The 14,289-nt window shown below is 45.5% G+C and overlaps 1 protein-coding gene across 1 annotated transcript; it reads right to left on the reverse strand.

Annotated features, from left to right (window-relative positions):
• Positions 1-48: 48 nt before the first annotated feature.
• Positions 49-14,289, reverse strand: wnt2 (wingless-type MMTV integration site family member 2). Its single transcript, XM_047597281.1, has 5 exons — positions 13,215-14,289; positions 12,170-12,390; positions 8,364-8,641; positions 7,746-8,010; positions 49-991 (listed from the first exon to the last, which is right to left on the reverse strand). Exons 1-5 carry the CDS (start codon positions 13,295-13,297, stop codon positions 786-788), a joined length of 1,053 nt encoding a protein of 350 aa, XP_047453237.1. The 5' UTR covers positions 13,298-14,289; the 3' UTR covers positions 49-785.

Consider the following 14,289-nt stretch of genomic DNA (forward strand, 5'->3'; position numbering starts at 1 on the left):
CATGTACTCACACTGCTGCAGACTGGAAGAAGAAAGTAGCAGGCAACACACTGACAGAAATCACATTTATGTTCTGTGAGGAATTCAAATTATACTTTAAAACTGAGACCATACAGGAGAAGAACTAACTTGCGCACAGTGACCTTGCAGTGATGCTATAAATGAGTTGCAGATAATAATGGAAGGTGCGTCTAAAACAAACCTTAAGCTCAAGACAAAGAACGCAAGTTGTCAAAGAATGCTGAGTGAAGAGACCTTGAACGTCTCCCTGCTGATTTGACCAAACTACAGTCGACTCTACATCTAACATAAGCTCTGTGGTCACTGTAACTTTCCTCCACATTTACAGCTTCTTATTTTCAACTTGAGCCACCGTCAAATCCTACACCAGGACCGGTTCTGGTCTCACCTGGAACCTGAAGCAGGCTTCAAGAAGAACAGAAGGCCGGGAGGGAACATTTTAAAACGTTTGAACGAATGAGGCTGATCCGCTTTTTAAAGATCTCTACTGTTCATCTGCTGTGAAGCGCTTTAGAAGCAGTGTCTTTCAGGAGACGGAAGTGATGCATCTGGTTAGGAGCGGAGAAGAGCAGAGGACAGACCGTGGCCGGACACAGACCTACTGTTTGATGGGACCACCGAGGTGAGGGCTTAGCGGTGCGCGTGGACTCAGGGGCGTCCTTGTGATCGTCACAAACAAACGTGTAGCTTCAGCAGGAAGGCAGCGGTTTGGATGAGCAGTGCGACCGCCGGGTTCAGTGTCAGTAGCGCCGGCGTGGGCCAGGTCACGTCTGGCCCTTGCAGGTGTGCACGTCCACCTGCTGGTGGCAGTCGCGGCAGTGGACGGCGCAGCACCAGTGGAACTTGCACTCGCACTTGGTGGTGTGGCTGACCCGGGACGTGTCGTAGCCCCGGCCGCAGCACATCACCTCGCAGCCGTCCACGCCGCGGGACGTCCGGTTGCAGATTCGCCCTCCCGTCCCCACGGACCCTGCGGAGAGAGACAGAGAGGGGCGGTCAGCGAGGCGCTGAAACGTGACCTCGTCCGAACCGGGCGATCCGTGCTCGTCTGCGAAAATGAGAACACATCAAAAGAATGCAACACATCTGGATAATCAGCTTATCTGCGCTCTCTATCTTGACCGGACGGAGTTTGCGAGCAGAGCGCGGACGGAGCGTCACTCATCGTCAACCGCAGCGGCATCTCGGAGCCTGCAGGCTCAACATGTGCTGGCCACGACGTCCACGTCAAATTAAATCAAATCAAATCCGCGGGACGTCGAACAAACGAAGCCACCTCCATCTATACTCCACGGACGTGTGAAAAGGCAATTAGTAAAAACCCCTGCAGTTCCTCTCCTGCTCTGCATATTTCACCGAGCCTCCTTTAAAGCCGCGAGGAACGGAAACTAGTTCAGCTCACAGCTGGGCTCAGACCCGTCCAGAAAAATGACACACTTTTAAACCCATTTCAGAACAACATTTCTTGTTTAATGTTACTGTTCTTAACACTGACGCTCAATGGAATTAAACGGAAGTATACACAGATCAGCCACAACATTAAAACCATTGATGGAAGAGACTTTAATAACACTGAGCATCTTGTGGCAGTTCATTGTTCTGCTGGGAAACTTTAGGACCTGGTGTTCATTCGTGTGGATGTTTCACGCACCACCCACCCAGACCAGACCAGACCAGACCAGACACCACACAGCAACGACAGTTGATGGCGGCAGGATGCAGCCTGACACACACGCACACTAACACACACAAAACGGCTTAGGGACAACTTAAAAAAACCCCACAGTGGATCAGCACAATGAGATCTTTGTCATGTTCTTGAGCATTCCTCTGTGTTGCGGTGGAGCACAGTGTTCTGCTGGAAGAGGTATGGATGTGCCGTTCCCAGCAGAACATGACATCATAACAATCTCATCTGTTTCGTTGACGTCTCCAGCCAATGGCTTCAATATAGCGACTGAAGCAAAGTCGGGTTTATTCCCCAGAAACAGACACAGATTCCAGTAGTTTGTCCCTTAAAAGGAGACTCGCTGCTGGAGCGGTCCACCGCAGTAATCACAGTAGTAATCAGAGCAATCGCTCTGGATTTAAGACATCTTAAAGGCTGCTGAAAAGTTCTCCTTTATTGTTTCTGCTCCACCGTGGACTTCATCAAATAATTGCCTCAAAAAAGGTTAGCAGCATCAAGGAATGTGACTTGGCAGTTGGCGGACCACAGCTCGGCCAATCAGAGCGGTTTCCCCGGTGAGCAGGAGCCAATGGGAGCGGAGTATTTGCTGCTGCTGCCAGTACGGTGAAGATGAGACGAGTAAGATGATGAGCGCTGGACGAGAGGCAGATGAGAGATTGATGATAGGAGGCATCAGCCTGCGCTCCCACACTTCATCAGCTGTTCATTTACAGAGACATCCATCGCCCACACACACACACACACACACACACAGACACACACACACAGAGCACTATCTCCTCTCACTTTCTCCTGAATCCACACACACCTCTCTGAGTTGGTGTCTCAACAGCTAAATCTTTATTCACAGTGGAACTTTGCAGCAGCTTTTCATCAGCAAACATCTGCTGATGTGGAACACGAGCGACTGGAGAATGCCGCGAGACTACCGCGTCACAATCTGACACTTTTTATCTAATGATTGTCGGGAGGGTTTGGGTTATCACGTCCAGATTCCCAGATAGAGGCTCTTTGATGGAAGGTAAACAAACCTTGTTGTGTCGGCGCTAAGACAAAATCATCTCTGTGATTACTGAAGTAAATTCAGACATGTGGGAATGGGTGACTTTCTGACACGGCCCCAACAAGCAGCTTGAAAGCTCTGCTACGTAGACGCCGCGTCCTGTAGCTCTCACTCTACGTCGGCATGCAGCGCTGATGAGGAAGAGTGCAGTAACCACACAGAGGAAATATGTCTCACTACTGTCCTTCTGCCTCATATTACTATGTTGGAGGTTCTAAGACAACATTGTTAGGCAGGAAAATTGTGTATCTGGACAACTGTGAAAGATCACGTTAGCCCTGAAACATTTCTTTGACAGTCTATGTGGTGTTTGGCTAATTCCTTTGCACAGATGGAGTTGTTTGAGAGTGTGTTAAAGGGGGAAAGTCCTCGGTGGACTACTGGAGACTGTTTCCCCCTCGTGGAGCCTCCCAGTCCCTGTAGGAGTCAATCAGTAGCTCCAACGTGATGGTGTTGAATTCCAAAGCGCTGATTCACAGGTGTTGATTTTTCTAGTGTTATAATTGAAGGGGGGATTTTAAGAGCTAAAATTCTTCTACAGCAAAACTGGAGCTGTAGTGTTCATCAAACAAAAAAAGAAAACAAGGAGTGGGAAATATTCAGTGCTCACCTACAGCAGCCATTCGTTTTGTAGCGTCTGAACGTCTAATAGAACTAATAGAACATCCCTGGATGCACTGGGACAACAGCGTCTGTGGCAGCAGGAACGTGAAGCCCCAAACCGTGCACAGTTAGCGTCGCTGGACCCCAGCAGTTATGGGTCTGTCAGAGACAGCAGGCAGAGCCAACGTTTAAACCACAGCAGACCTGTAGTCACCACCTATCACCATAGGTGCCACGAAACCAGAGCAAAACAGATCTCAGCCGTTTCACCAGCTGACCTCTAAACCTCCCAACAGTTACCGGCAATTAGCAACATATCACACACATCCTCCCAGTGTGTCAGGAGCCAAAGCACTGATTCTCTTGAATCCACACGACACCACATGTCAAGGCATATCTTATTAGCATATGAACAGTCCACTCTTGCAGTCATCTTGTTGGATGCAGGTGCAAAAAATAAACTGAGCCGGTGACAGGACACCATCAGAGGCCTGGGCAGCATCCATGTTTCTGTTTAAACAGTTCATCAGGGAACTCTGCTCATATCTGCACTGGTTCCAGCTCCCTTACATTTAAAGTTTTTTTTCCCCTTTTTTATATAACTGGAAAGTTTCTATATTGGCTTTTGGATTGTTGGTTGAACAAAACAGACATCAGACTATGATGAGTAACTTGACTAGCTGATAAATTAGTGAAGGAGATGACTTGATTGAACGTGCTCTTCAACCACTGACCAACTGCAGCTCTGTAGTTGTAGTCCTGAAGGTATGCGCACAGAGCTTCCTGCGCTCTGTGCTGCTGTGGGCAGGTGTGACCGCTGCTGTCTGACTGCGAGGCGTTCCAGAAGAAGAACATGTGTGTGTGTGTGTGTGTGTGTGTGTGCGCTCTACCGCTGTCTTCTGTATAAATAAAAGTGTAGAAAAAATTACTAACTGGCTTCAAGTACCATCTCGAACGTGGAATTTGCTCATGTTTACATTCTGCTTGGCTCAGCGTGTGCATGGTCCCTGCACCTTTCTGTCTCTAGGTAATATGTCTGGACTTGACTGGACGCCCCGCCCCTCTCTGGCGCCCGCCCATCGTCGGCGGTATGCCGCGCTGCTAGGGGTGACATCACGGCCAGAGTCGTCCTCGCAGCCCTTCGCTCTCCCCGCGTCTGCTTATTGAATTAAGATGAGGGGGCGCCGAGAGATGAGTTTAGCACCTGAGCCTCGCCAGGGCCGAGGGAAATTGATTTCACACTTTGAAGAGGCTCCGAGGGGCCGTCTCGCTATCTCTGTGGGCCCGGAGCCTGTGTGTGTGTGTGTGTGTGTGTGTGTGCGTTAAAGAGAATAGACTGGGTGTGTGTGGTTTCAGAGTGATTGAGGGGGAGTTTGGATGGCTCAGTGAGGATTTTGATTGCGCCTCACAGTCTCTAAAAGAGACACGAGGTGATTCCATGTACAGTACGTGTCATGATAGAGAGCCGGTTTACATGCCTGTGTGTGTGTGTGTGTGTGTGTGTGTGTGTCCCTCAGGAGAAGGTCTTTAGAGAGGGAGAGTGTTAAGTTCTCCTGAGAGGCCCAAGGCAAACAGTGTGAGTGTTTGTGTGTGTGTTACCTCACCCTGCTTACATGTACACAGCACATAAAGCTTCCGCGTCTGCTGTGAAGCCTCAACTTGTTCCCAAACGGGGGCCTTAATGCCTCCAGAGGTCCAACGGCAGGTTGCAGGGGAAATCGGCACACTTAAAGGAAGACTCGATGAGTCAGGGATGGCTCTTTAAGTTATTATTCGTGATTATTCTTTCAATGAAAAGATTTATTATCCCTCGAGAACCAATTATGCTCTGGCAAAGATCTGCCACGTAACATAGTCAAGCAACACAGTCATAGCGAAATGCTCTGATTGGTTGGAGGATTATCCAATTGGGTGCAGAGGTTGATTTCAGCTGAAAGACTCCCTAAAGCACTCCAAATGATAAAATACTTGGCTAGGGGTTTAGTTTGGATTGTAAACAGTCAAAAAAAAAAGAAGGTGAAATTAAAATTGATGACAGTTTGTTCCAGCAGGTGTATTGACAGTGAACCAGTATCAGCAACACCTCCTCTACTGTACCCGGCCTGTCTCAGTGTCTGAAAATGACTCAAACAGCAGTTCATCACTGTTTTTGGGCCTTTGCCTGTAGACTGGTCGACAGCAAAGTCAGATTCAGATCAACTGAGAGTCTTGACCCGCTGAGGATGCTCCACCTCTGAGGAGCTCTGTGGTCGCTTTGGCCATTTGACACATGAAGTGGTTCTTTGTCTAATGACCTGTCTTTTTATTCCTCTCCACTTACTTACTTTCTGCCATTTTATTTCCATCAGGTTGTAGAACTTAGCCTCCAGAATAGATTTCTTTTTTCAGCCTGGCCTTTTATTTCTATTTTAGATCAGGGTTTGCATCTTGTGGCAGACATGTCCGTGATGGTATGTTCAAAAGCAAAGCTGAAACAAAAGGCAGCTAAAATAGAGAATTGGACTTGTTTCACCACTCCACTCCACTCCAAGTAGCTTCTCCAGTCCTGTTCTCAGAATCATCTAAGTATGGAGAAACAAAGCTAAAACAAGTGGACTTGTGAACAGACACTGAAGAATCAACTTGGGTGAGTGGTGAAAAGAAGGAAAAGAAACCCAGCATTCTTGGTTTTCTATGACATCATAAAGGGTGTTTCTAGAACATGAGAATTAGCACCAACTAGGTTTGAAAATGGACTGACGGATACATGCTATGAGCTTCATTATTATCTGTACTCAAGCATCACTCTCCAAGCAAATACTCCAATGAGCCACCGTTATTTTCTGAAGACGATTGTGAGATCAAAACCCAACTTCCTCAGCACTAGCATACAAATGTCCTGCCCTTTATATTCAAACCATGTGTCTCAAAAAAAAATATCTGAGCACGTTTAACAGACTCTTTAAGGTCATAAAACCAAGGACCATGACGATGCTTGATAATTCGTACTGCACACACAGTACATCACACACTGTCAGGCAGACGAGCTCCATTCTCCTCTACGAGCCTGCGTCTAAACTACAAAGTGCTCAGACATCAGTGAGCTTCATCTTAACGTCAGAAACACTTAGTTTCAGCAACACAGAAATGAAGTAGCTGTAGGTGGCCAGACGAAATACGTGTTACACCGACACAAAACACACCTTAAGCTTCTCTCCAAATGTGCGTGTGATCCAACCTGTCCTCAAATTATGTCTCTTTTTGTGGCCCATCGTGCCCTCAGGTGTGTGTGTGTGTGTTTCCAGTGAAGGTGATTTATAATGGTGTGTGGTGCTCTAAGGTTTCAGCCTACAGATGTGTGTAATGGGTCTTAAACTGGTCGACACCCGATCGCCACGGATCATCTGCTGCCTGACAGGCATCCACGTCCTCTGGAAGACGCACACACTCTTCCCTCTCGCAGATACACAACACTGAAAGTGCCCGTCCGTCCCGAGTGTCCTCTGCTACTGTAAAACTGTTCAGAAAGGACCTGATACTAGGATCACTTTGTTGAAAAGCAGCTGAAAGTTCAACACATGCACTACATGTCCCCAGGAGGAAATGACTATATATATTTCACTTGGTTGTTCCCTCAGATCTGAAGAACAGAAACAGAATGTTTCAAGAGCTTCAGAGAAATCTGATGATCTGATCTTCATCTGATCTAGTTTATCCAGACATCTTCTGATTCACAGGTGATGCTGATTCCCACGAGAAACAGAAGCACATGGTAGTTTTCAAGTCCCCTTAAAGGAGAATTCTTTTTTATTTCAACCTGACATATGTCCCATTAACATGTCTTTTGTGTCATAGTCTACACTCGCTGTGAGAGAGGTGTATATATCCAGGTGACTAGTCAGATCTCTACACAAATGTTTTCCCTCATGTCTGAATGAAAATAAACACAGTCAGACTGGAATGGTCATTTTGCTAACTGCATTAGGGATATTTGACAGCTCCTGGAATATTCTTCTGTGCTCAGTGGTTACTAGCTGAAATAGCTTAGCTGGTAGTTGTCACCTTGACAAGTTTAAAAAAAAAAAAAAGAAGTGCCCTGTTGATGCCAGACTTGAAGAACCTTCATGTATGTAACCATCGATGTATGTGAGTAATCCCAGTAATGGATTACTGTGTGTAATCAAATGAATTCCACCAGAGAGAAAAAGCCGCCTCGATGCACACATGAAATCATCTAGACTCATTGTTCCAAGAATTTCTATTCCAGCATGTAGTCAGGACCAGTATGAACTTGTCTGTCCTCCAAACATCTGGATGGTGCTGGTTGAATCTGAAGAATCAGGGACTGGACCCTGAAGCTGTGGTAAAACTTTAAACAGCAGCGTTTACCTGATTCGTGGTCCCGTATGCAGTAGTCTGGTGAGTCCTCAAAGTAGACCAGGTCATTCTTGTTGGGACGTTTGAAGTGTGTGTGCGCGGCGGTGAACCCGGTGCCGTACTGGTTCACTGCCACCTGCACGGCGCCGTTGTACCTCTTTCGTAGGTGGTCGCCGGTGCGTCTGAAGTCGGCCATGGCCAACCAGCACGTCCGGACGCTGCACGACCCGCTGACGCCGTGACATTTACACTCCAGAGTCATGAAGCGCTTCACTGCCTGGAGAGGGAAGGATTGTACAAGTCTGAGCTACACACTGATCATAGTACACTGTAGTGATTTGAAACATAAAAAAAGAATCTGGAAGAAGATGTAGGCAAGTTTGACAACTGTATCTGAAAATCAAGAACTGGTCAAATCCATGTTGAATACAGAATGCTTCATAAATGTGTCTACTTCTGTAGCTGCTACAGTTTTAACATTTGAAAGCCGTGTTGACAGAGGTTTTTCTGTCAACCTCACAGCATTTCCTTTACAACTCAAGACCTCAACTCTTTCTTCACTTTACTCCAAATGGTTCATATTCCTAGCCAACTCTTCCAAGGCATTCCTACACATCCAGCACTCCTCACCTTCCTGCCAGCTCGGTTGTTGTGCAGATTCATGAGTGCCCGAGCGTCCCTCTCCTTCCTCTCCTTGGCGTCCACGAAGGTCTGGCTGAAGCGCATGGCGTGCTCCACGTGATCGCTGCAGCCGCCCCAGTCGAAGGAGCCCTTGGAGTCCCGCGACGAGCCCTTCTTAGTGGGATCGCAGGAGCAGGAGTCCAGCTCACCTTGGCTGCAGGCTCGTGCCAAAGTGTAAACCACTCCGGCGGAGGAGATGGCGTAGACGAAGGCCACCTCACGGCTGCCTGAGAAGCGAGGATAAAAAGTTGATGCACAGAAAAAGCCGAGTGATTCAAGAATAAATCTTTGAACAGATCGTCAGTCAATCTGTTCTATCAGCAACGTTTCTGGTCTTTGAGGCAAGCTAAAAAGAGCAGACATAATTTATAACAGATTAGACCAGCTTAACAGATTGCATTAATGATGTGAATTCTGAGATTTTGCCCATTTATTCAAATAAAATTAAATTGTATGTTTATATTTACAGCATTTTATAGCAGTGTTTCCTCTGAGTTTATTAAGTACATCATCATTAGTCATTTAGAAGTTAATGTTCCTGTGGAGACAGGATTCTTAAGGATATGTACTTTTCTTTTTCTCGTTATAAGTGCAGCGACTTTTCATTTTTTCAGGTTGAACTCGTAGTCTCACTATATTTGCAGCAGTGACGGAACAATCCTTCGACTATCTAGCCACTGCCGCTACCTGCAGGAGCCGTGTTTGTTGTCGTCTGCCAAAAGCTTTCATGCAAAGCATAAAATAAAAAAAAAAAGAAAACCTTCATCTGCGGATAAACAGCTAACATTTACCAGCAATGCCCTGATACAGAGGCTTATCTCTCTCTGCGTGTGAGTGATCTGAGGAGCATCAAAGAGCCTTGTTTGTTTCTCGCTTCTGCTACAAAATGATGACACATGAAGGCTCACACAGTGATGGCAACGAAAGAAGAGGATCATTTTATGGCGCATTTAGAACTGCAACTAAGGGTTTTGTTCTTTAGCAACAAAGGGAATTGTTCCACAAAATGTAATCATAGTCAATGCAGATGCCATAAACTGGAGAAGAGCTGCTAAAAATGCTTTTAGCCTGTTCAGATGTTAACATGCACTCAGTGAAATTGTATTTTCTCTGGGTTATATACAGTGTGCTGCACCAGAACCTAAAAGGGGGACACCTGCAGACATAATCCACGGCCTATCTACAGCTGAGACTGCACAAATCATTTTTGTGGGATTTTAGAATCTATTGTGGACAGACCAATAGGTTAATGATGTGTTATTTCAGATGAAAATATAAATAATGGAACAGCATTGACAGATCTTGATTTTTGTAGTAACAATCAAACCTGTCAAACCTGAAACCAAATGTAATTCTATATAATTGTAAAGAAATTAACATTATTTTCTGAGTATCAATGCAAACATGAGGGTATGGCACATTACACTGACTGCACCAACAATCAAAAATGATCCAGAAAGAGCTGGAACTCAGTGTCTGTTAAAACAAACTTAGTAACAGGAGTTAAACTTAAATCTTAAAAAATAGCTTAAAAATACTTAAAAATAGTATCATATTAGCACTAGTACAAAAAACAGCAGCCTTGGTGAGCACACACATCAATGCGGTGATATGTGTGGGTGTCCAGCAGCTATGTTGAGCGTGCCTAGCAAGGTTAATGAGGAGAATGCTGAGAGAACACGCTGCCGGGGAGAAAAAACCTGCTGTGTAATTGTTTGAAATTAGCCTGCAGACACTGACAAAAAGGAGCTTCTGACGGGGCCTCGATGTGCCGTGATAATGCCGTGTGACACGGCCGGGGCCCGGCTGGGAGGTCCGAATACCACACGGCTGATTAGAGGACCCAACATGAAAAGGACTTAAGTTGAAGGATCCGCCTTTGCAGGTTAAATCTCAGGGCATGGGAGAGGAACATCAGGCCACTGAGTTCTGATGATCCTCCAGTGGCACAAAAAAAAAAAAAAAAAGATTAGGACTTGTTATAACAGGCCTCTCATGATACAGAGTGATTTTAGCTGCAAGGACGCGCAGTCACACGTCTAATTTGACAGGATGCCTCTGTCCAGAGCTCACATCTGTCACGGACAGTGACAGACTGCTTATTGCTGTTCATCGCTCATTAATCACTCGGATCCTTGATGCTGCTAATCGCACTTCACTGCTTGAGAGGAGTCATTTGTCACACTTATTTTTCACCCATCACCCCGGGAAAGGAAAAAAAAGCCTCCACGCTTGCGTCTTCTCTAGGCTTCTAAAACTGTCAATAAATCAAGGGTCTTCTCCCGCAAATCACCACAGAGGATAAACAGTGCTAATGACCTAGTGTGGATCTTAAAAGTGGTGGGATTAGCTTTATTTGGAAGAAGACTAAATTTCTATCATTCCTCATTTGAATGAGCTGAGTGGAGAGTAATTAGCCTGCTGGGACAGTAGCCAAAGTGAATCCTCATGATGGAAATGAAACAGAGTTAAAAAAAAAAAAAAAAAAAGATACTGTTCAAACTATTAACTAGTGTAATTAATTCAGTTCATCAGTTTTTATTGTTGTTTGTACAGGGATAGGTGAAGTTGCTCACATCTATGATACTTTTCTTTATGCACAACATTTTTATTTGATTTTAAAAATGACTGGAGATAAACTTTTTCAACCCTTGATGAATCATTTCAGTTCATAACCTGTGCATCAGAAGTCATAACAGCAGTGCAACAAAATGCTGAATAACACAATCGCAGCGGTGATGGAGAAACCAGTCGCCTACACTGACATGATGAATGTATGATTGTAAAGTGAGACGAGGTGTGGAATGCGATCCAACCTTTGTGGAAAAGAGGAACATATCTGCAAGGGAACTATCAGTTTCGCAGAAAGCCTCTGAGTGGCAGTAAATTTACCCAGCGCTTTACAAACCAACTTATTGTTTCGATTTGTCACATTAAGTTAGGGCATATGGTCAAACATGTTTGTCACTGCAAACTGATCAGTGTGCAGATTGTGCACCGATTCATTTCAAGAATGTGCCAGCAGCACACAATGACCTGTAACACAACCCAGCATATACTGTAGCATGCAATCTAGTCACCAACTTTCTATTATTAGTTGAGCAGAGTTTAAGGCACCTCAGGTCATTGAATCATGTACACGATGTTTTCTAATCATGTTCTATACCTCATCCCTGCAACTTTACAGTAAAAGGATTTACTGCAATGCTAAGCAACACGGAAATCATATTCTAATAAAATCTCAAGTATATAACTAAAGCACGCTCATGCCAATCTGTAACAATCTGACTGCTAGTTCTGAAATAGTCCAAGTCTTCTTATCTATAAGGGACAAATTAAACTGCCTTAACTTGGTTGGTGTAAGCCGTCACAAGCCAATGCACTCTGTGCCCTCATGGTCTACAGGGAGCCCACCCTGCCTTTACTAAGGAAAGAACAGTGTCTGTATGCAGCACCGCTCTGGAAATGGTGAGAAAAGGGGCTCAGACCCGTCCACACACTGGAAGATGAGCAGCAGGACAGTTGTGTCCCTGTCCAGAGTGATGCTGTGTCTAACTGTCTCCTCTTCAACAGCAACAGTAGCAATACAATACTGACACAGACCTTTTATATGGATGAGATATCATTTGGTCACGTCATACTGCAAGAGCTTATAAGTATTAACCTGTGTGAAACTCTGTTTGAGGTCTGAGGTCACATCCTCTCTGCTGTCCAGCAGTTACTTTAAGTTAAAACCCAACACCCCCTAAACTCACTGCGTAGCAGCAGGCGTCCAAACAGGTTGTGGTCCCTTGCCATAGTGTTGCAGTTCCAGCGGTGGTTGCGGAACTGGTGCTGGCACTCGGAGATCCAGTCCTTCATCCCGGCCCCAATGGCCTGCATCACTTTGGGGTGCTGGCGGCATAGCTGGCGCTGCTTGTTCACCAGGCCAGGGATGTTGTCGCACATTACCTGGGAGCCCAGGGTGCCCATGTACCTGCAAAGTGGAGAGGGACAATTGAACTTTATCTTTAACACAGGAGAGTGAATGTTTAAAAAAAATGACTGATAATACAGTAGCATACAGTAGATAACTGTGGTATTAGACGCACGGGAGCTTTGTGAGGTAATTGAACTCTTTCAGTCAGAAAGAACACGGTAGACAATGATAAATCGCAAAGAAGAAGCATGTCTACTCGAGACACATGTGATGAAACCGCTCCAAACAAGTCTACACTCCCATATACCTGCAGAGCAAGGTGATGAAAGACTGGCAGAGCATTGAATATTTGCAGACCGAACGGCTTTCCTTAAACAATTTAAGACAGAGCAGAACAGCAACGAAAACAAGTCAAATCTGTCTAAATAGCATCTCTGTTTCAAAGACTAGAGTGTGGAATTTGGAAACAGGGCCTTAGTAAATATTAATTAGAGATTCAAGAGAAAGTCAGCAAATAAAGAGATATTAAATGATATCAAATGACTGTAGCCTGGAAACTTAGCTCTCCAAATATTCAGTCTTCAACAAGCTGTGAAAACGCCGCTATGAAAGCCATGAGGGAGACTTAGTCACTCAGTCTGGTGGGAAATCTCTCATTAGCAAAGACAGGGACAAGTCAAAATGACTTTGGATTTTAATCAAACCTACAGAATAATAGTTATTAACCTTACGGGGTATTCTAATGTCAACAGATCAGTTTAAAACTCTTTTTGAGCACTGTGCATGATTACTATGAGCCAGTTTAAAAGTCCAAAGCCGTGCATGGGCACCAGCACTGCATTTCAAGAGAAATAAGAACTAATTGAATTAACAGTACTTACCACCAGGACGCATCGACCTCGGCTGTCAACCAGCAGATGCCTATAGATAAATAAAAACATACTCCACTTGGCAATAAGTTCATATTAGCCAAACGTTGATCCTTTATGGATTTGGACGGAGCATTTCCACGGATGAAAGAAAAATATAAAACATTGGAGAAATGTGAAATCTCCGGATCAAGCTTGTTTTAAAAATAGACTAGAGTCGGAGGACGGACGATCCGCGGATAAAAGCCATAGCTGGCTCAGATTGTGCGCGGTGGCAGCGAGCATGTGAGGGAGAGAAGTTAAATAGCGACTGTCTAACAGTCCGCCAGAGACATGCAGTGGAGATGGGCAGATGAAGAGCTATCAAGTTCAAATTGCTTTACACAAGGGGTGGGCACAGTCCCGTCTCAGGAATGAGGTGAAGAAATGAGATGTCTGAGAGTATCTGTTCAGGCTGGTTTGACACCAGACAGGCTTGGCCGGCGTCCAGAGCGGAGCTCCGCGGCTCTGAGATGCGGTCCAAGCCGATGGGCTCCTCACTCAAGCTGCACCGGCGCCTTCAGGGAAGGAGCGGGCGTGGGAGGAATCACGCGGAGCGCGCAGCCACCGTCGGTCAGCAGAGAGTCAAGCCCGTTTCAAGTCTCGTTCGCGGGGCACCGCAGCGTTTGCTGACGCGCACGGTTCTGCGGCTACGAAAACGGATTCCTGAGCGCAAAATAGGGGCTTTGCGGAGATGAACCATGTTCAGCACAAGCGACGAAACAATAAATTAATTAAACGTCACAGACATTTTCCACTGACACTACATGTACAGTAGATTATGTACTGTTTTAATACATCCAAACACTTCTCTGATAAAAGCTGAGCGCCCACCGCCATATCCAAATCACCCACAGGTGCAAAATGTTTTTGATTCCCAAAGTATGACGCACTGTTATTTTACAGACTTACACAAACCATCACTCAGTCTAAGTAATAACTCAGGAATGACGGCTCAAGAAGGGGAACCGAAAAATTACGCAGATTCTCCCAAAGCAGCACCTAAAGGTGATGTGTCCATTTCTATTGGATTATCTGTTGCAGTCTT

The sequence above is a fragment of the Mugil cephalus genome, chromosome 10, assembly GCF_022458985.1.
Source record: "Mugil cephalus isolate CIBA_MC_2020 chromosome 10, CIBA_Mcephalus_1.1, whole genome shotgun sequence".
Classification (NCBI taxonomy): Eukaryota; Metazoa; Chordata; class Actinopteri; order Mugiliformes; family Mugilidae; genus Mugil; species Mugil cephalus.